Here is a 23,766-nt window from a genome sequence, read left to right on the forward strand (position 1 = left end):
GTGGTTCAAATGCAGGTAGTGGAGTTTGCTCGCGCGAAAGAGTGACCACGATTGTTCCGGACGGAGGGATTCGCGGGCTGCCTTCGCCAGCACTTGGAACGCTTGGACTTTGCGAGATGCTGGCACGAGAAAATTTGAACACTTGCATTGGTTCGATTGAACCAGGAGTTTTACCCGACAGTGGTTCCTGAATGGTCATTTCGTCGCTGCTAGAGCTACTTGGCTCCGGTGGCATCTGACCTTCGCTTTTCTGCAACTTTTTCGTGTTTCGAGTTTCGCGATCGGTGCTGGCGACGAGTTTACGTACAGTCGGAGCTCTGGTGGGATGCTAAAGCTCTCTGCCTAGTCCGAGATTACCGAAATCACGGTACACGTCGATTCGTCGTGATCCGCGGTGATATCGCGCTCTTGTGATGGGCTTGAAGGTCGTGCCGCGGTATTTGGATACGTGCACATTCACGCTTCTCTAAAAGAAGGCTATTTTCGCCTATCCTTTTTAGCATGACACTGGTTTTGTACCGAATGAAATCACAATAATCTGGTGCATAGATGAAGTCGCAATCTTTGGTTGCCGACAGCCATTGAATGCGCAGCTTTTCATCATCCTCGTGCACGTCCTACAATGAACGGCAGAGGTAGAAGTCGTTGAATTCGTTTCGAATCGCAAGCATCTCGACTTTCGGGATAATCAGTGCGCTTACACCGCATTTATTTTTGGCGGCGGCACGATGTGCAGAGGTTCCCGAGCTAGACTGTTGCTGGTTTTCGCGTTGTCCACATCGGTTCGGTACTTGACCGCGGCGCGCCAAACACTTATCCTGGCAGTGCGCCTGCGCCCTCGTCCGGGTTTTCTCCAATTTGTTTTTCGGCCAGAGCGTAGATCTCGAGACGCGGTAAATTCGGTTCACTTCGCCTTTTGCGATTACTGGATTGCGAGACAACGCGTCCACGTTCGCGTTCTTTAATTCCGGCCAGTATATGATTCCGTAATCGTAGCCTGTAACCCCTGCTTTAAGCCGGTTCAATCGCAAAGCCGGCATTTTCGTCGTATGAAAGTGCTTTAACGCTTCATGGTCGGTGCACACGACGACTTTTCTGCCGTCTAAGTAGCAGCGGAACTACTTCTTGGCAAAAACGATGGCGAGCATCTTCTTATGGAAGGTGGGTACTTGAGTTTGCTGCCTTTCAAGCATCGCTCGCATCCGTCTTGACTATGAACGATAGCGTTAGATCTGGTGCCTTTAGTACCAGCTCTTCAAATGCCGAAATTTTTGCCTTGCCTAAAACAAACTCTACGTCTTTTTAGAGCCTGCGGAACAACAGAAATGTAATTTCAAAGAAACCATTGATAAATTGGCGATTATAGTTAAATAAGCCAAGTGTTTCTTTTAACTATCTAGCAGCGTCGCCGTAGGGTAGTGACTATAGCATGGATTTTAGCGGGATCAGTCTTAATGAATGTTCCTCCAACTACGTGTCCCGGAACGTGCGATTTTTTTTAACAATTAGCACTTTTTCGGCTCGACGGTCATATTTGCGTTAAGGAGTCGTTTAGAACGTGGCGGGGGCGGTCTCGGTGCTCGTCAAGAGTTTCACTAAAGACTTTGAGGTCATCAAGATATTTTTAGACTTTCTCGCCTCGTATTTCTGTCATCGCCAAGGACATCGCCCTCGTGAATGGCATGGTTGCTTCCTTGAGGCCCAAAGCCATTCTATTAAATTGTAACAGCTGATTGCCGTATTTGCCGTTGGTTGCGTAGAACGCCGTTAGATGGGCCGAGTCGGGTGCATCTTAATTTGGTGGTACCCCCATTTGAGGTCCTCGACGGTGATGTGATTCGCTACAGCGAGGTGCTCAAAGAAGTCATTGGTGAACAGCAGGGGGTGAGAACTCTCCTCCATTTCTTTGTTCAGTGTTCGTAAATCGGTGACTAGCCGAAATTTCCTAGTTTCTTGAGCGTCTGGCTTTTTGGGCACAATCCAGAGCTACAACGAGTAATTGGCGATTGAAGGGACCACGATATTTTGTTCGCGCAAGTTTGCGATCTTTTTGATCATGTACTCCTTGATGGCTGAAGGAAAGCAGAAACAGTGGCCTCGAATCACCTTATCTGATTTTATAACTATTCTGTGCTAAAGTAGGTGAGTTGTAGGCAGGGGTTCTCCTTTGAGTCAGAAAACGCCTGCAAACTCAACAATTTGCCGTATGTACACTTTTTCCTCATCGTTGCAGCCATTGAGATCAGCCACCTCCATTATTTTCTCGGTGTGTGTGCGCCTCAAAGTTGCGTCCTTTTGTAACTAAGGACATTTTCGGAATATTTTGCAACATTTTCGGTGATCCCGTCGTTATCGGCTAGGGATAGTGGGTATCCCTGGTGGACTCGCATTCGAAAAGCTTGACTGTGGAAGTTTATTTTGATACCTCCGATTCGCTCGTATTTATGCACCCAGCACACACACATGACCACTCCTATTTTTGGCTATTAAATTTCTGAACAGCAGGTCGGGGTATAGATCTGCCAGCAGTACCCATCTGACTTTTATATTGTCATTGTTGACCCGTGCACTAATAATAATTTTAACCCACGGAGAAATTTGTAACGAGGTGGTTTTCTTGTGCCTGAGCTACGTGCTCAATCACGTTTATCCGTTTTCGGAGCTGTTTTTATTTATTTATTTACCTCCAGAGTTAAAAAACAATTGCATTCGATAAAGAGTTGATATTATTTGCACAATAACACACTATAACGACGCAATCCTGCAGAGGAAAACAATATTTCCTGTTCGCAGGTCCAGATTAACAATACTAAAAATACATGAGTACTGGTTAGTTATTGCTGTTTCTTCAGCAATAACATCCAGACATACAACATAACATACAATCTCCATTCATGCTTAAGGATAATATGAAACCATGTGGGACTTCCAGACACAGTTCATACCACCCTTCTCATTCATACAAACGTAGGTTGGGTTACAAGAATCCTTAGGCTCTCTTCGTTCCAACTCTGATGACAATATATATTATTTTCTAAAAAAAAAATTAACAGTGACATATAATCCTTTTAATATTAATATATACAAATTTTGTTAACATTTTCTTAATTATTAGTTACGACATTTTCTCTGTTGGGTTGAGCCTAGCCGAGCGCATAAGTCCAACCGCACCGGTAACTCTATAGTATGGAAACATTTCTTTGTGCTGATTAGTTGAGTCATATTTACAGTTTGATGTGAAAATTATTTCATCTATTATTACTATGACCCTGGTATCAAATGGCGGATAAGTTCTGGCCCGTTCTCTAGCGACTCGGTTTATACAGCAGAATAGCATAGCAGACAGAACTACAATTTTCACAGTTTCAGACAATGTTGAATGATGAATATTTAGCCTATTAATTCATCTAGAATGATTTTAAAGGGAAAATGTGATTTTCAAAACCTGCCCATTAAGAGTGAAAACCTAACCCTACACATGCATACTGTCATGTATGAGCTACAAGCGTGCTGTACTGACTGACTTTGTGTTGTTCAAGTGCAATTACTGTGTGAAAAGTGTCATCGATGCTCAAATTCACCAATGATGAGGTTTGCACAGATATTTCAAATCTTATCAGTATGTGAGCGCAGTCGCTGTCAACCACCAAATCTCTCATAATCATGCTAAATCCATGATATTGAAGTTTGATGTCTGTTCTTTTGCATTAAGAATTATTTAGAAACAGACTGCTATATCAGATTTTACTTAACAGTCTTGGTTCAGCTTTGCACCCTGAACCCTATGGCTTTGGCGTCAAAAATACAGGTGGGTCTATACATGAAAGTTGAATTCATATCAGCTAGAATGAATTCAACTTAATACAGGGTGTTTCATTTTAATCCGACCACGACAAAAAACCATGGAAAAACTAATTTTAACGAAAAATGACCTTAACAAAAGTTGAAGGGGGTAAAGGGGGCCATCGAATGACACAAACACCTATGACCTTGAACTCGATTTTCAAGGTCATTTGAGGGTAATGGTGATTTTTTTAAATAGGAACCTCTAATTTAGACCTTGGAATCGGATAGAGCGGAAAAAATTACGTCGCAAAAGATATTTTAAGTTTGCTTTGGTGACCTTGAGAAGGTCAATTCAAGGTCAAATAACAAAAAATCTGCTAAGCAGCTGTTTGTCTGGTTTTATTTTTACTGATGTCGAAAGATGACCTTGACAAAAGTTGAAGGGAGCAAAAGGGGCCATCTAATGACACCAACACCTTTGACCTTGAACTCGATTTTCAAGGTCATTTGAAGGTCATTGTATTTTTTTAACGGGAACCCCTATTTTTGACCTCGGAATACGGAGCAGCGGAAAAAATTACGTCGGAAATGACATTTCAAGTTTGCCTTAGTGACCTTGAGAAGGTCAATTCAAGGTCAAATATGAAGTATCAGCCTAAGATTGTTTTCCTTTCAATTTTTTCGTAGAATTATCATTTTGTTATTGTAATAAACATTAAGAGAATAATTGACTTAAAATGTGATTATGCTTTGCCGACTTTAAAGCCATTTTGTAAAGTCAAAAGTGCAAAAATGCAGTATCAAATGTTATGTGAAGTCCATATTTATATCCTAACTTTAGCGTTACCCAGGAACAACGACATGGACGTAATAGGATTGTGTTCCCTTTGGGGTGCTTGACTATAGTGAGTCCCCTTGCCTCTCACTTTTCGGGGTGCTTGATTAGAGTGAGTCCCCTTGCCTCTCACTTTTCGGGGTGCTTAATTAGAGTGAGTCCCCTTGCCTCTCACTTTTGCTCAAAATTCAACGCAGGTGCTCAAAGACACCACCATTTTGTTGGATACACAATTCAATTCGCTGCTGAAAATGTTCTTCTGTTCTGAGTAATACAGCTCTTGGGATGTTTTCACAAGCGGTTTGAATTCTGTGGATCATATCTTCCCTTGTTGTAGTGTCATGTTCATAAACAACATCTTTCAAATACCCCCACAAATAGAAATCGGGTGATGTCATATCTGGAGATCTCGGTGGCCATCGAACACCCAAATCTCCACGTCCAGTGCGTCCAATCCACCTGTCACGGTAATTTTGTTTAAGATATTGTCTAACTATTCGAGCATAGTGCGCAGGAGCTCTATCTAATTGAATCCACATTCTTGCTCTTGTGTATAAATCTACTTCTTCAAGAAGTACTGGAAGACGTTCTCTCAGGAACTGTAAAAAATTATGGCCATTTACATTATCATCGAAAAAGTATGGGCCTACAAGGTATCCGTTAACAATTCCACACCAAACATCAAGACTCCAACGATTTTGGTTATCTATCTGCCTATACCAATGCGGATTAACATTCGACCAATAATGACAGTTGTGTCGGTTAAGCTCTCCATTGCTTTTGAATTTTGCTTCATCAGAAAACATTACGTATTGAAAAAAGTGACGATCATTAGCAATCATTTGTCGTGCCCATTGGCAAAACTGTAGCCTTAACCTCATATCAGCAGGTGTGAGATCCTGAGTCAAAGTAATATGATATGGATGATAACGTTGACTTTTCAGTATTCTCCAAGCAGTAGCCATAGGTATACCACTTTGCCTTTGAATTTCACGGGTACTAACGTGGGGATTCAAATGAACCATTGCTAAAACGACCATTACACGAAGAACATCTTCGTTGTAATTACGACGTTCTCTAACCCGTGCTAGTTGCCCTTGTTGAGCTCTACGGTAAATCTCACGAATGGTTGTATGACTTGGATGTCTTCTATCGGGATACCGAATTCGATACAAGGCTGCAGCTTGTCGATAATTACGTCTAGATTCACCAAGAATCATTAAAATATCAACCCTTTCAGCGGCTGGATAATCAGCCATTGTTAAAAATTTATAACAAGTTCAATAAAAAATTTTGTTTTTACCAAACTGAACAAATTAGATAGCTTTCGATGAGTAATAAATTTTAATAGAAAAAATAAAGGTCAATGAATGAAAAAGAGAAAATGTTAAACAAATGATATTTGATTAGTTTGGCTAATCAAATACTATTCAATAACTAGTAAACTATTGAATACTAAGTGTAAGTAACAATGAGTAGATGATAAATTCATATAAAAAGAGATCTCTTATTAGAAAAATTGTCTATTTCAACAATGAGTCGCGGGAAAATTCAACATGAAAAATCATCTTTACAAAATAAATTATTTATTTCAACAATAAATTCAGGCAAAATTCGATGATTAGTAGCCGATGATTAGTAATAGACGAAAATTAGTAGCCAATTGTGTCCACGTCGTTCCTGAGTAACGCTAAAGATAGGATAAAAATTCGCTTACGAAAACATCCCAAGAACTGAATAGAATCCAAAAAAATGGTGGTGTCTTTGGGCACCTATTCAAATCTGTACATAATAAAAGTGAGAGGCAAGGAGACTCACTATAATCAAGCACCCCAAAGGGAACACAATCCTATTACGTCCACGTCGTTGTTCCTGGGCAACACTAAAGTTAGGATATAAATATGGACTTCACATAACATTTGATACTGCATTTTTGCACTTTTGACTTTACAAAATGGCTTTAAAGTCAGCAAAGCATAATCACATTTTAAGTCAATTATTCTCTTAATGTTTATTACAATAACAAAATGATAATTCTACGAAAAAATTGAAAGGAAAACAATCTTAGGCTGATACTTCATATTTGACCTTGAATTGACCTTCTCAAGGTCACTAAGGCAAACTTGAAATGTCATTTCCGACGTAATTTTTTCCGCTGCTCCGTATTCCGAGGTCAAAAATAGGGGTTCCCGTTAAAAAAATACAATGACCTTCAAATGACCTTGAAAATCGAGTTCAAGGTCAAAGGTGTTGGTGTCATTAGATGGCCCCTTTTGCTCCCTTCAACTTTTGTCAAGGTCATCTTTCGACATCAGTAAAATAAAACCAGACAAACAGCTGTTTAGCAGATTTTTTGTTATTTGACCTTGAATTGACCTTCTCAAGGTCACCAATGCAAACTTAAAATATCCTTTGCGACGTAATTTTTTCCGCTCTATCCGACTCCAAGGTCTATAATAGAGGTTCCTATTTTAAAAAATCACAATTACCCTCAAATGACCTTGAAAATCGAGTTCAAGGTCATAGGTGTTTGTGTCATTCGATGGCCCTCTTTACCCCCTTCAACTTTTATTAAGGTCATTTTTCGTTAAAATTAGTTTTTCCATGGTTTTTTGTCGTGGTCGGATTAAAATGAAACACCCTGTATAATGTTTCAACATGCCAATACAAATTAAGCAAAATTTCAGCTCTCTAGGTATGATAGTTTTCGAGTGAGAGCGAAATCAAATTTTTATTGATTTCGATTACTTTTTTCTCAGTTTTATTTTGGCTCTCTCAGACATCCACCTTTAATATCATAGATTTACCATGATTATGAGAGACACTTTTCACACAGAAATTGCACTTGCACAACACAAAGTCAGTCAGTACAGCATGCTTGTACATACTGTCATGTTTGAGAGCATGCATGTGTAGGGTTAGGTTTTCACTATTAATGTGCACCTTAAAAATCGTGTTTCCCTTTAAAAGACATTGTAGATGAATTTATAGGGTATATATATTCATCAATTTATGAATATTTTCAAACAATGTCAATGAAGAGCAGGATCATTGGATGTTCATCCGTTAAAATGAACTGCGGATCTCATCTATCGACCAATCGTCCGGATGCTTAGTATGTACCGAGCATAGCGCTCTCGAAAGGTTATCCGGGCGATTATCCCTCTCTCCAAGTAGTATATTAGATTGTAATCTTCTGTACATTAAGCTTAAATATATGAATGATTATCTTCTCTAATTCAAATCTGTTCAACCTTATTTTATCCACCTCCCATCCCCTCGTCTTCCTCTTCTTAGTCAGGACTGCGGATCCCTGCCTTGACTAAGTCGGTGCTAACTAGATGTGGATGTGAGACAGTGGTTCCTCCTGAAGCATCCCCTAATTGCATAGACCATTGATCATCACTCGCAGTGTCGGATGATCCTTGGTCATTAATTACATTCATCGGGTGTGCTTTTATCTTCTCTAATAACTACTCTGGCATAGAACTTACACGCGGTTCGCGGCTAACATAGATCAGACCGTTTCAGACCGGCTCAGCTATTGGTACATGCAGTCAAATCATGTTTTAATTATTTTTTGTTTATAAAAATGATCTTTCTAATAGTAAAACATTTTTTCAACATTATAAAGTGATATTCTTTTCACTGATTACCCATTGTATCGACTTCGTTGAATTTTAAATATTGAAATTCAAAGAAATATGTTTGCTAGGTGCTTAAGTGTCCCCATTGGTACTTTTACCTTGGTAGAGATCTTATTTGAGATTTATTAATAGAGATGACTATAGATAACTGATGAAAATATAAAAAAATCAAAAATTCACATCAGCTTGGGGTGTGCAGTCACACGGCTCGCGGAAATATATGCAACTACAAATTTTTATAAGATATATTTATATATTATAATAATTTCATACAATGGGTCTTGTGCAGACACAGTTATATATGAAACGGTACTTATGCAGACTTTTGAGAACTTATGCGGACTGGCGCATAACTTTTCGGGAATGCTTTAGCACAATGGATGTTGTGCAGACACTCTTATACATACACCGTCACTTATGCGAACGCGCTTCGCGCGTTTATAAATATATAGAATCCGTTTTATAAACATATAGAATACATTATTCAAAGTATATAATTTATTGTAATGTTTGTTTAAAACATCTATTTGATTATAAATTATGGTTTATTTAAAGAAATCTACTATTATATTATCTACTATTATATTAAAGTGCTTAAAGTCCCCGTGTGCCGTGAAGCCTTTCACATCTTTTCCCAATAACTTAACATCTAGAATATAATTTTGTGCCTTACAATTTTTGGATCTTAAAATTTATAACCTTAAAGTTTTTGGGCCTCAATAATTTCGGGTAATTTAAATATTCCTGTGTGCCGTGAAGCCCATTCATATCTTTTCTCAATAACTGACATATTTATATCTATTAGTATAATTCTTATCTCATTTGGATTTTTGGAAGTCCTATAAACTGTGTAACAACATAGACTTAAGGGTAACAATCTCAGACCCGTCTCAACGATCGTCGAAGCGAACATCGCCCTTGAAACCCATAAAGTCGACAGTAACAACAAGTTTGTAGCACAAAAAGTTCAAATAAAAAACTATATACTAGACCAAAGCTAATATGATAATACAAAGCAAAATAAAAATTGAAGATCTACAAATTTCAAAGGCCAGAGCAGACTGAGCAATCAAACCAATTTCCCCGGCTATCTATACATATTGGTACGCATGCGCGGACTGCATTGATAAATATCAGATATGTATATGAATATTATCGTTCAAAATTGTTATAATCTTTTTTAAATTGGCCACTTCTAAAGTTCAGGGCAGACTGAGGAATCGAAACCACTTTCCCGGCTATTTATCCATATTGGTACGAATGCCCAGATGGCATTTGTGAATATCAGAAAAAAAAATATATATATATATAAACTTACACTGCCTTCCAAAGTTTAGTCGGCTTTGACACTATGATTTTCTGCGTCAAATAATATATTAGAAAAATATTACACATAAACTTATAGGAATATTATCGTACAAAATGTTTATGATTTACTGATCATTCGCACAAAAATTGTCAATGTCGAGTCCATTAACTGTGTTTTGTTTGTAATTAATACTGTTTATAAAACGTACATTCTATTTCTAGACCATATTGCAGATACTTCTAATCAGTTTGATTGACAAAAAATGTAATGTCTCAAAAATATTAACTTTTAACAAAAGTAAACGGTTAGCCGAGTTAGATTTATTCTATATTACAGTGCATGTCAATAACAATATATGAAACATAATAATTTCGATTGAAACTAAATTACAGATCTAAAAATAAATATGATTAATCGAATAAAGTAAATTATAGTATATTAAATAATATAAGTTATACAATATTATAGTAAAATTACAATATTATTTTATTCATAACTGGGGGGGGTACCCCCCTGCTCGCTTCGCTCACCAACCCCCTAATTTCAATTTTTGTTTTTAATTGTATAATTTTATAATTTCTAAATCCTCTCATTACGATTTTGATTGTTCATTCCAAAATGATTAATTTTTTAATTGAACTCGCTTCGCTTGCCAACCCCCAATTTTAAAATAAGTAGTAAAACCCAAGACTTTATTTTCCAATACCCTAAAACGGTTGTCCACTTGCTTAGTGAGAGCCCCCGTTTCGCACCCGTACAGAACCACCGGTAGTATTATTTTCCTGTATATTCTTATTTTAACGTTTTTAGACAACAGCCTTGACTTAAGTAAATTACTCACGGCGAGAAGCAAGCATTACCCGAATGGAGTCTCTTGTTTATTTCGACATTAATCTCGTTTCTATCATTTATGGTTGTACCCAGATACCTGAATTCGCCAACCTTTTAAAAAGTAAAATCCCCAACTCTGAGATCTCCCTCCCCTCTGCAGATGCCTAGTTTATCTACAATCATGTACTTTGTTTTTGATTCACTCACTTCTAACCCTGTATACTCCGCCGCTTTTATGAGGATTTCCGCGTTTCTTGCTACTGTTTCCCTACAATCCCCCAGTATATCCAAATCATCTGCGTAGCCTAGTATCTGCGTTGTTCCATTAAGCGTTGCGCCCAGCTGGCTAATCTGCATTTTTCTAACGACATACTCTAATGTTAAGTTGAGCCCATCCCCTTGTTTTAAACCATCACGTATCGTAAACGGTTCTGATACATTACCGCCTACTCGGACCTTTCCCGTGCTTCCGTTCAGACATATTTGTATCAATCTCACGAGTTTTTTCGGTACACCGAGAAGTACTAGAATTTGATACATTTTGCATCGCTTAATAGAGTCGTACGCTTTTTTAAAATCTATAAATAGTTGGTGTATGGTTTCGCAAAATTTCCACTTTTTCTCTAACAACTGTCTTATGGTAAACATTTAATCGTTCGTCGATCTGTTGCGCCGAAATCCGCACTGATAATCTCCTACTATATCTTCCGTGAATGGAGTGAGTCTAGCTTGTATTACGTTTGACAGAACTTTGTAGCACGTTGCTAAAAGTGAGATAACCCTATAGTTATTGCAGTCTGTCTTATCCCTCTTTTTAAAAATCGGTATAATGATAGATTCCTTCCAATTTTCGGGTATTGTTTCATTTTTCCAGATGGCACATACTAGTTTATAAATTTTAGAAGTAAGCTCGACGCCCCCATATTTGAGTAACTCAGTGTCGTAAGACGCAAACTGATCAATTACCTGCTCTAAATTTTCGTAATAGAGATCCTTAGCTTCTTCTTCTTTGTCCTCTGTAGGACAGTGTACATTAATAAATACATATACAGGGTGAGTCATTTTAATCTTTAATCTCAATTATCTCGTTGGCAAAGCATGCCAGCGAAAAAAGTTTCGGGTAAAAGTTTTAGGATTTTTCCCTGGCTATCTGATGATGACCTTGACAATGTCATTGAGCATGACCTTCAAGGTCATTTGAAGGTCAAGTCGATTTTTTCAAATAGAAACCCCTACTTTTGGCACCAGAAATGGAAAGAGAGGGAAATTTTACGTTCGAACATGTGATTTTGGAAACAAATCATCTTTTGTGCGGAAATTACCTTTGACATCAGCCGAACCCAGGATGCACCATCGAGGAGGTTGTCAAAAGGATTTAGCATCCCATTTTTTGTTTTATTTGTTTTTTATTTGTTTTTTTTTTTGTTTTTTCCCTTTTTGTTATTTTTTTGGTATTTTTATGGAATGTTAACTGGAGTTAACCATTGATTAATTGTTCAAAATTACCGCCGTTTTGTTGGATGCAAAGATCAAGTCGAGCTCTGAATTGTCTTATGGTTCTAAGTAGAACATCTCGAGGGATTGCTGCACAAGCTGTACGAATGCGTTCGATCATATTATCTCGCGTTGTTGGCCGTTGAGCATAAACAACATTCTTAAGATATCCCCATAAGTAAAAATCGGGAGGGATTAAATCAGGTGAACGAGGGGCCAGGCAACTGGGCCACCTCGCCCAATCCACCTGCCATTGTAGCGGGTGTTTAAATAATCACGAACAATGCGTGCATAATGTGGTGGTGCTCCATCTAATTGGATCCACATTCTTAGCCTTGTGGCTAGGTCTACATTTTCTAGTAATTCAGGTAAAATGTCTCGAAGTAATCTCAAAAAGTTTACCCCATTCACGTTCTCTTCAAAGAAATAAGGACCAATCAAATAGCCATTGATGATTCCACACCAGACCATAACACTCCAGCGGTGTTGATTGTCTATGGGCCTGAACCAATGAGGATTTTCATCTGACCAATAATGGCAATTATGTCTATTCAATTCTCCAGTGTTTCTGAATGTTGATTCATCTGAAAAAAGAACGTGCCTGAAAAAGTCTTGATCTTGTTGAATCATTCGTATTGCCCATCGACAAAAACGTACTCGCAAAATCATATCATTTGGAGTTAACTGTTGTGTTAATGTTATGTGATAAGGATGATATCTTCTCGCTCTCAATATTCGGGATGCTGTTGATTGAGGTATACCTATTTCTCTTTCTATTTGTCGAGTACTAATGTGAGGATCAAGATGAATAATCGCTAGAATGGTAATAACACGAGGATCGTTTTCGTCGTATTCATGATGACGGCGTTGACGAATAAAAGCTCCATTTCGAGCTCTCTGAGTTAAGGTTTGAATAGTAACATTACTTGGGTGTCTCCTATTGGGATAGCGTTCAGCATAAAGTCTGGCAGCTGCTGCATAATTATTTCGACTTTCTCCCAAAATCATGATCATATCAACGATTTCGTTGGGACCATAATCAGCCATGATCAAAATCAAAATAATTTGTTACAGACCAGTAAACAGGGAAACAGATTTTTTTCAATAATAATTATCGATTTACAAGAAGTAAAAAACACGATTAAGCTTTTCTGCACTAATTTGCTATCTACATAACTGTTAAGAGTAGTTCACTCTCAAAAATTGACACTAATAAAAAATAATGGAATGACTTTGAAAATTTCTGGAAATTTTTGTGGGTAACATTTTCTCCTTGAATGCATTAGAGTTCAGCTAACCAGTTGTACTGTTATCGGCATGACCAATGACCTTGACCATTGAATTCAAGGTCAAGGCAAGGTCATATTCAAACGTAAAATTTCCCGCTCTTTCCATTTCTGGTGCCAAAAGTAGGGGTTTCTATTTGAAAAAATCGACTTGACCTTCAAATGACCTTGAAGGTCGCGCTCAATGACATTGTCAAGGTCATCATCAGATAGCCAGGGAAAAATCCTAAAACTTTTACCCGAAACTTTTTTCGCTGGCATGCTTTGCCAACGAGATAATTGAGATTAAAGATTAAAATGACTCACCCTGTATATACCATTCACCTTCGATGATGATGTACGAGAGCCTATCATTGACGGATTTGAAACTTTTAACCGAATGTATGATGCTTTTGCTTACGAGAAATCCGGTGCCTAGGGATCCCCCGCTTCCGGCCCCATACAGGTACGTGAAGTTACCCGATGCCAGTACTCCACCATCTGACCACCGCGATTCCTGTATTGCTACCAAATGTAGATTGTACCTATCAGCTTCCTTTATGAGTTCTTTAAACGCGCCTGCTCTGTATAGACTGCGAACATTCCAGGTTCCGACCCTTAAGACCCATTTGGTTTGGTTTTGATTTTTTTGAGCCATGATAGTATGTTAAACCCGCACGCTTCGGATCCTGTTCCGATCGCAGGTGAGTCCACTGTTCTAGAGGTAATAACCCCCATACCTCTCTAGAACTAAGTATGAAAGCTTTCCGACTTTGACAAGGACAGTGTCAACTCGTTGTCAGACACACTACGGTTTCATTCTCGCATCCTAACGCCCCCCTGCAAGGCAGCGCGCCTTCGCTGGCATCGTTACCGAGTAAGACCAGGTGACGAATCATTCTACACATCCCTATTCGGGGCAGTTGTCATCGCTCCCGCATCCTCCTCGGCAGCAGGATTTTTGCCCATTTTTGTAATGTGTGATGAAAGAGATAGATTAAGAGATGAGATAATGTGAAGTGTTTTTTGTTGTGGTGCTTGCGTAGTGTTTCTAGATGAATGCGTTCGACAGTGTGGGCTCATCACACCCACGCCTGTTCCTATCGGCTGTCCGCGGCTGCTTATTCAATTTATTCGCAGCTAACCTTTTTCTCAGGGGCTGTTCCTTAAAAAAATAAAAAATAATTAAACATAAAATAAGAGGTTATTTAAAAAAAATTATATTTTCTTAACACGTGCATGAAAAAGATCCGTTTCCATGCCTCTAAAGTGAATGGCAAGCTGCTCATTTCGAGCGTGCGAGAGAGAATGGCTATTCCCTCCCGCTACTCACAAACACTCAAAAATAATCAAATTTTTGAAAATGTTTGAAAAATATTGATATTTTTTGAAAGAGAGTGGTTTACGACTCAAAATGCGCAACTTACTATGCATGAAAACGGGTCTTTACAGGCACTTGTCAAAAAAAGTACAGTGTGCAACAAGGGGGGGGGGGAGGGTAATTTCTACCTCGGGTAAAATTTGTGCACTCGTCTCCGTCTCGGGCGCTTTCGGCGCCCTCGACTCCAACTCGTGATCAGATCTCACCCTTGTTAGAAATCGCCCCCCCCCCCCTAGTTGCACAATATACTATTTAAATGCAAGCAAAAGTTTTATAATGCAAATTATAAGAGTCTAATAGGCCTACTGGGGATACCACTTTTTTTATTAATATACGTTAATAACAAAAATTAAATAAATTTGATACTAAAAAACATTTTACTCTAATAATAAGTATAATAAACATTAAAGAAAAACACATTGTTGATGTTTATTAACAAAATATAAAAAACAACCGCACCAACAACATACTCTACTAAATTTACAGTATGCTCATGGCAGTACCCCTTGGGTGGTGTGGAAATCTGTCAGTACTTTCCGAATTGTATATTAAGTAAATTAATAGATAATAATTAATCATAGCATATTATATCCAAATGAGGCATTGGCGAGCGAAGCGCGGGGAAGTTATAATGAAGGCAAGCCAAAATGAGGGGGAGCTAATAACCCAAAATAAGGGGGAGCCAGAAACAATAAAATCACGTAAAAATCATTCATTATTAACCCAATAACGAAAGTTAGGTTAAAAATAACGTGAAAAAGGCATACTTTTAACCCAATAACCCAAATTGAGGGGGAGCCCAATAACCTAAAATGAGGGGGAGCCAGAAACAGTAAAATTACGTAAAAATCGTTCATTATTAACCCAATAACGAAAGTTGGGTTAAAAAAACGTGAAAAAAGGCATAATTTTAACCGAATAACCCAAATTGAGGGGAAGCTAATTTCTGAAACGGCGGCGGCGAAGATTTTTTATTAATATAGAGAGATATAACAAACACAGAATTGTTGGGATCAATTAAGTTTTGAATCTAATAATAACTGAATAAAAACTTAAATAATATATTAATCAGATACAAACCATTCTTGTGTACTTACTACGTATCTTACCATGCCTGTTTCATAAATATTAAACTGAGCCCATCATTGAACATAGTTGGGGGGGGGGGGGGAATACAGTTTGGGAAATAAGTTCCAGCCACATATACATAGATAGTGGGACAAAAGTACTTTTGCCCCGCTACTCGAAAATGCTTATAAACGCCATTTTCGCATTACTATTAAGGAAACGAAAAGAGCCTTTTTGATATAAATGCTATAAAAAATAATTTGTTTAAACAATTTTGCTGATACAAATAATTGCAAAATTAGGTCGCAAAAAATACAATCAATTTTAAATAGAATAATTTTAAAATGTGTGAGATGCGATATTTCACGCAATTTTCGTTCGATCGGGCTGAAATTTTAGAATGAGCCTCTTCTCGCACAACTTATAAAACTATGTTTTTCATCCCGATCTCTTATGTTTTTTTCAAATGCTGGCATAATTTGAAAATACGTACAGGCGTTGTAACAGCGCTTTTCAATTTTTCTACAATAAACAAAGTCAATACTGAACACTTTCCACTAACGTCAAATTAAATTATCACTTTTGCTAGGCGTCTTAAGACTTTCTTTCATGTAAATAAATAACGTGTTTTTACCTTTAGTTAATTAATTAAATTTATACTCACGAATGATTTGATCTCGTTTCTTCGCCAAGTTTTTCAAACAAAGCTCGAGCATTGTTAAATCTAGCAACATGACTTTCTGTACGTACGACTGTCACTTGAGTCGCTGATTCTTTCAATACCTTGGTAGCATCATTCATTTCAATGTCAAATCCTGATTTGTTATCATAATTGTCCGTAATAGATTTTGATTGAAATTTGTTAGCAATAGCCGAGACTTTTATCCCGCTTAGCTGTTTCTTTTCTTCCATGAATGACATTATTGAACTGGTATAATACAATCCAAAATATCCTACAAGAAATATTACAACTATTTATATATATATATATATATATATATATTGGATTTCAGTTGACGCTAAGATCATCGTAATTTTATAAAATATAATTATAATTATAACCCATCATGCACGTGGAGCACAAACCGGGCTATCAACGCCAGCGAATGTCTTTTTTAAGTCTAAAAATTTGTGTTCTTCTGGGCTTATGCTAGACTAGTATACCAATTTATATTTGCATTTTAAACCTTTAAATTTGAAAATCTGAATGTTTGATCCGGACTCCGACCACCTCAATACGGTAAAAAGATACCTTTTTATAGTAAAAAAGTAGCTGTAAAGTTTTAGTATGGGCCTGACCTTCTACTAGAAGTTATGTAGAAAACAAACATGATATAATGGCTAATAAGTGGTTTTACATTCAAATTTGACACTTTTAACCTAGTACATTTCATGTCGACCGATACATATCGGGTATCGTATCCGTAGACATGAAATGTATACATATTAGGCCAAGCTATAGAGCATTTTCACATGCCATAATTTATTACAGCAAACGCATTGTTCGATCATGTAAAGGATGATAAGCAGATGAAAGGGTATATGTTTTTCACTCACATTTCCGTTCCTTATTGTTAGTTATTAACAATTTATTGCAAAAAACGCGATTATTGTCTTTTTTTACTTATAACTTTTAAAATAAGGGAGCTATCAGTATGCCTCAATGAGATCATTTGTAGAGAATGAAAATATCTAAAAAATGAGAGGTCAAACGCCTCAATCGGATAATTAGATTCTGAGATGATTAGGAAAAACCGAAAACTAGGCGTTTTTTCGAAAATCCATAGCTCCGTCATTTTTTGAGCTGGACCTTTAAGGTTATTTCAAGGTCAAAGTGATTTTTTCATATAGGAACACCTAGTTGAGTCCCCTCGCCTCTCACTGTTCGGGGTGCTTGATTAAAGTGAGTCCCCTTGCCTCCCCTTTTGTTTTGTACAAAAAGCATCGATGCTATTTTTTTTAGAATCGAGCTATTAAAAAAAACTTAATATTAAAAATGGGCGGAAAATCTTAAAATCGGTGAACAGTTCAGATTTAATTAAAAGAACCATTGACGGAACCTATTTTCTTCGTAGATGTGTTTTTAATGATTACATTATCAAAATTAGTATTTCTGAAATTCGAACGTTACTAATTCACATTATTTACATAAAACAAAAAAATAAAAGGAAGTTTTAGTTTTATTTGCAATCAAAATAAGAAATGATGCTTCATTGAATTGAATACCTTTAATGTTTTAACGATTATTTTAATTTAAAATTTTAAATTAATAAAGTGTGACAAACGAAATATTTATGGCAATTACAGTTAGCTAAATAAAGTTACCGTAATTTTCCAACGTTTTTCCTTTTTAGGCGCAACCGTATACAGGCAAGCCTTATAATTATTACTATTTTTGATACCATTTTACTATTTAAATTTAATAGTAATCAATAGCTGGCTCTGAAACGGCTGACTATCCGCCCAACGAGATCGTTGATATGATTTTGGTTTTAGGAGAAAGCCAAAATAATTATCGTGGTGCGGCAAGACTTTATGCTGAACGCTATCCTGACAGACGACACCCTGACGAAAGAGCTATCAGACGTTTAACTCAAAGAGCTCGTGGTGGACACATGGTTCGTCTACGTAGGCGCCATGCGTATGATGTAAATGATAATCGAGTTGTAACTACCCTTGCAATAATTCATCTTGACCCACACATTAGCGCTCGTCGAGTCGAAAGGGAAATTGGTATTCCAAGAAATACTTTTTTAAGAATTATGAAGGTGCTTCAACATCACGCATATCATATTACTTTGGTTCAAGAGCTACAGTTTGAGCATTTCCAACAGCGTATTGTGTTTTGCCAGTGGGCCAGGGTTTTACAAATGATAGAAAATGATCCAGACTTTTTTAACTTTGTTCTTTTTTTCTGATGAGGCAAAATTTCAAAGTGATGGGGAACTGAATAGGCATAATTGCCATTATTGGTCTGATGTGAATCTTCATTGGGTCTAAACTGTAAACCATCAAAGACGTTGGAGTATTATGGTATAGTGCGGGATTATCAATGAATATCTGATCGGCCCTTATTTTTTTGAAGAAAATGTAAATCAACATACCTATTTGACACTAATAAGAGATGAACTACCTGGATTGATGGAAGATGTTGATTTAGAAACGCGACGAAGAATGTGGCTCCAGCAGGATGGCGCAGCACCCCATTTTTCGCGAATTGTAAGGGCTTTTTTAAATGAGCAGTATGGTAACAGATGGATTGGTCGAGGAGGTCCGGTTAACTGGCCTGCTTGCTCACCCGATCTTACATCACCAGATTTCTATTTATGGGGGTATTTAAAAAATACTGTTTTTGAGCAACAACCCACTACAAGAGCAGATATGCAGGATAGGATTCGTCAAGCATGCGCTGCCATTCCAAGACAAACTTTGCAAAACACCGTTCGCCATTTTCAAAGGTATTTGACTATGTGCCTTGAAGCAAATGGTCGTAATTTCGAACACTTGCTTCGAGGTTAATTAAAAATTTATTTACATTAGTGAGAGGCGAGGGGACTCACTTTAATCAAGCACCCCGAACAGTGAGAGGCAAGGGGACTCACTTTAATCAAGCACCCCAAAGGAAACAATCCTTACTACGTCCACGTCGTTGTTTCTGGGTAGCGCAAAAAGTAAGGTTAATAAATTTATAACAGAAGCTTCAACGATCTTAAAGTTTCCGTTAACAAATCATTTTGCCCTTGAGAACAAATTTTCAGGGTTCAGGATGTGTGGGTTTGGATGTGGGATTAGCATGCGTGGTGTAGGGATGTGTGGGACTGGGGGATGTGGAGTATGGTTGTGTGGGACCGGGGTGTAACAGTTTAGCATGTGAGGGCATCAAGTGTATGGGGTAAGGAAATGCGAGTTTGAGTTTTGTTTACTAGGATGTGTAAGTTTTTGGTTTGGGGTGTGTGGGTTCCCCTATTAAGCCGAAGATCAATTTGAACCAGCTTAGCCTGTGGTTCATGGAAAAAACTGATTTTAAACGCACTTTTCGGAGATTGACCTTGATTTGACATTGAAATGACCTCGAAACAAATTTCTAAATATGATTTTGAACGTAAAATTTCCCGCTATTTCCGAATCCGGGGTCAAAACTAGGTGTTGCTATATGAAAAAACCACTTTGACCTTGAAATAACCTTAAAGGTCAAGTTCAAGGTCAAAAACGTTAGCGCCATTGTGTGACCCCCTTTGTCCCCTACAACTTTTGTTTGAACTGTTTTTCTCTATCTAGCTTAGGTTCCGAGAAATTCGGGTGCGGCGATTAAAATGGGTCACCCTGTATATATATGTATATATATATGTGTGTGTCAATGTATACACACACACACGCACACTAATTTACTTATTTTGTTGTAGAAATACTTATCTTCGAAATAAAAATAACAAAGCAACTGCATAACCTTCTAAAAATCGCGAAAAATGCGACTTCTAATGACTTGTAATTTTCTGTGTTTACTAAGTTCCCCCCTGCTTGCTTTGCTTTCCAACCCTCCATTTTTAGTTAGAAATCAAATATATACGACATTACTAATAACAAATTAATAAACTAATTCTAAGAATACATTTTTGACATGTGTTACTACAAATATAGTCGAACTTTTATCACTGAACTGAAAATCCTCTATCAGGTCAACTTCCGGTTGGGGTGAACCGGAAGTTGACCGGAAGTAGACCAGAAGTCGGGCAGAAGTAGACCGCAAGTCGACCGCAAGTGAATATAATAGAGGATTCTTATAAGTATAACTCATTTTCAAAACTGTACATTTGAATAAATGTTTAACGCAGTATACAGTTGAACATACCTCAACGTTAATGTGACAGTTGAATTTCAATAATAATATAGTACCTTAAGTTCCTCCATATTTTTTTTATAAAAATTAATTTGAATTCAGTAAATTTTATTGCGTGAGTAACATTTCTTATAATTAAAATTGTATCAATTGTTTCAAAATTAATTTTATTTTTATAATCTTTTGATATCAGAAAAATGATAAAATAATGTATCATACATTCTAATCAAATGTTCTCGCATTTTACTAATATTAAATTGAAAATTGCATGGGCAAATATTAAATGCAATAGCGACTACAAATGATAGAGCAAAAATGCCACAATCATAATTAGTCTGATACTGTACTTGTTCAAAAGATATACGTAAATCATCTTTATTTGGAAACAGCCTATCAATAAACATTTTATGATCATCATCAAAACATTTTTCGTTAATACTATAAAAAATTTGTATTACATTGTCTTTGTACCACAAACAAATTCAGTGTCCGTTTGTACTTAAACCAAAAAAGTATTTGAATATATGTTTTATGTCTATCAATAGGTTGAATAGTAGACAACCTCTGAAAATTAACTGTGGATTGCATATCAAAAATCAAGTAAAATTTTGAACTGCTGTTGAATTCAAGTATATGGTTATCATTTAATTGACTTTTAGAATCAGAATAATTTCCAATTCCTTTTAAACTAAGTACATCTATAGTATCAAAAATGTGATCATAATCATGCAATCATAAATTGTGATACAACATAAAATAATCTATTTTTCATTTTCATTTTTATCAGGTATTTCTGCACTAATTAATTGGTTTCAGCGATTTGCAGCATACACTTTTTACCTCTTTTTTAAACAACTGTCACATCGAATGTGACAAATTGACGTAGAAAACTATAAAATTTTAATACATAACAAAATCACGTCAATGTTCTCGCCTGTGATAAATAACTATATGCATGGATGACATTTTTGATAATATAAAAATTTCACTTTGCTTACTAGATAATAATCAGACATTATATTTTTCTATTTGTTGACTAAAATTTTAGCGTCTTTATTTTCATGATAATCAGTTAAAATTCGAAAAAATTAAAGCATAAAAGGCAAAAATTAAACAATTTCTCAAACGAAAATTTCGAATTGAAATATTAGGAAATATAAAATAACAAGAGTTTAGAGTATTTTTGTTTTAAATTTAAAATTTAAAATTTATTCTTTTGACCCTCATAGTTTTTTTTAATAGCTTTAGTTTCAAAATTTTACCTTCCATTAAAATTTAATGCGTAATCTCGTGTTTCAAATCTTTATTATTTAAATTTTTTCACTTCCACTCCTATTAGGTATTGATAGTGGAAAAAAAGATCTTAACAAAACTTGAATTTTATTACAATTGCAACATATATTTTAACCAAGCGACGTTAGGAGTGAGGTGAATCGCACTAGTATTTAATTATGATACTTCCATCGTTTTATAATTTTTCCGTTTTTATCTTGAGGGGGTTAAGAGTCCATTCAAATTTCGACTACGTGCCGCAATGTTAATATCACATAGAATTAAGTTTAAATAATTTCAAGACATTGTTAAAACTACGAACTTTGTAAAATGTTAGGTAATTAGATTACTAAAAGTATGTCGTGATTTATTGTCATTTTGTTTTAGCAAAGTATAAATTATAAGTATTAACTAACTTTTATTTTATAACATTGTATGGCCCAAAATTTGGAATGATTTTTTAATACCGTAAGTCTCCTATCCTTTAGCCTTTCTCTCAACGTATTTTGGAGGTTAGAGTCATAATATCCAGACGTATTAGTCTGTAGGTTGCTTGGCCCTCGTTCTGAAACCAGGCGATTCGGACATATTGGCTGGTCCCTCTCTCTCCAAGCATTCCCACTCCTTTGCTGGGAATCACCAGTATTTTGTGGTTGGTTTATTCTATGCTGATCGCACGTCTGGCAGCACTGGCTTTGATGACATGTCAGTACTTGTACCTGTTGTGCCATTCTGTTCTGTGAAAAGATATTCCTCTCGTAACTCGACTGTTGTGACGTATACGGAGGCTGAATCGGCCGTAGTTGGCCAGGCGTATGGTTGTGTGGTGTCGACTGTTGACTTAGCCTTCGCTGAGGTTGCTGGTATATGTTGCTATCTTCTAATTCTGAAGTTGAGAGATTCTTGTTCGTTATTTCGAACTCGGCAAGCACTCGGCCGTCACAATATATATATATATATATATATATATATATATATATATATATATATATATGCACACACACACACACATATTTATATATACTAGCAAAAAATGCTCGCTATGCTCGCGATTTACAAATTAATTGTAATGATATTTAATTATTTAAAGTGTCTTTCTTAAATATACTATTAAATATTAGACGTACACTCGATGGTAGTTAATTCTGGTGAAACGTTTTTGAAATGTTCTAATCAGATTGCCGGATTGATAAATTCTAACCAATCAAAAGCGTTCAAAAATGTTCCACGAGAATTAAATACCATCAAGTACAAATGAATATATTTAATACGGCCAGCATTCTATAAAAGCAGTTATAGCTTCTAGTATACAGGAACGGTTTTAAATCTATAGAATAAATGAAAATAAATTTTAAATATTAAAAAATGTTTTCAAACTCTTTATGATTATTTGATGAAAGTATTAATTATATAAATAAGATATAACAATAAAATAATATTATTTGAATTTTTCTTTATTAACGTTTATAATATAATGTAAATTGTAGGATTATAACAATCATTACACTTATATATTTAATAATAATTATTATTATTATTATTATTATTATTATTATTATTATTATTACTATGAAGGGGGGACCACCAAGATCCCTGGCACTTAGGCTGTAAACCCATTATACCACCCTTCGTCAATACATAATACAATATTCACTTTTATATTAAATGATAATGATATCTTCAATCCCTAGCGAAAAAGAAAAATGAAAACAACTAAAGAAAACAGTTGTGAACAGTTATGAACTGCAGATGACAGCAGAAAAATGTCGCAATTAAGACACAGACAACAATAATCTTCTGTTGTCTTCAGTTTTATTTAGTTTGCTACAGTTTTTTTCAGTTGGCTTCAGTTTTCAGGTATAAAATTTGACAATTTTGTAAATGAGTATAAAATGAATATAACAGACAATAACTATTAATAAGCACAGACAACAGGTTTCATAGTTTAAAAGTTTTCTTCATTTTACGATTGTTATCTTCTGCATTTACTAGTTGTTTTCGAATCAAAACAGATATCTTCGGATTTCTACTGATTTTTCTT

The 23,766-nt window shown here is 36.2% G+C and overlaps 1 protein-coding gene across 1 annotated transcript in view; it reads right to left on the bottom strand.

The window, feature by feature from the left end:
• The window catches only part of LOC107981821, a 129,040-nt gene that overhangs the window by 16,014 nt on the left and 89,260 nt on the right, over window positions 1–23,766 (bottom strand). Inside the window, exon 3 of the mRNA XM_031921489.2 lies at window positions 16,281–16,569. Within this exon, the coding sequence (XP_031777349.1) occupies window positions 16,281–16,537 (257 nt within the window). The 5' untranslated portion in view covers window positions 16,538–16,569. The remainder of the gene's footprint in view (window positions 1–16,280; window positions 16,570–23,766) is intronic.

Source organism: Nasonia vitripennis (genome assembly GCF_009193385.2).
Source record: "Nasonia vitripennis strain AsymCx chromosome 1 unlocalized genomic scaffold, Nvit_psr_1.1 chr1_random0012, whole genome shotgun sequence".
NCBI classification, from domain to species: domain Eukaryota; kingdom Metazoa; phylum Arthropoda; class Insecta; order Hymenoptera; family Pteromalidae; genus Nasonia; species Nasonia vitripennis.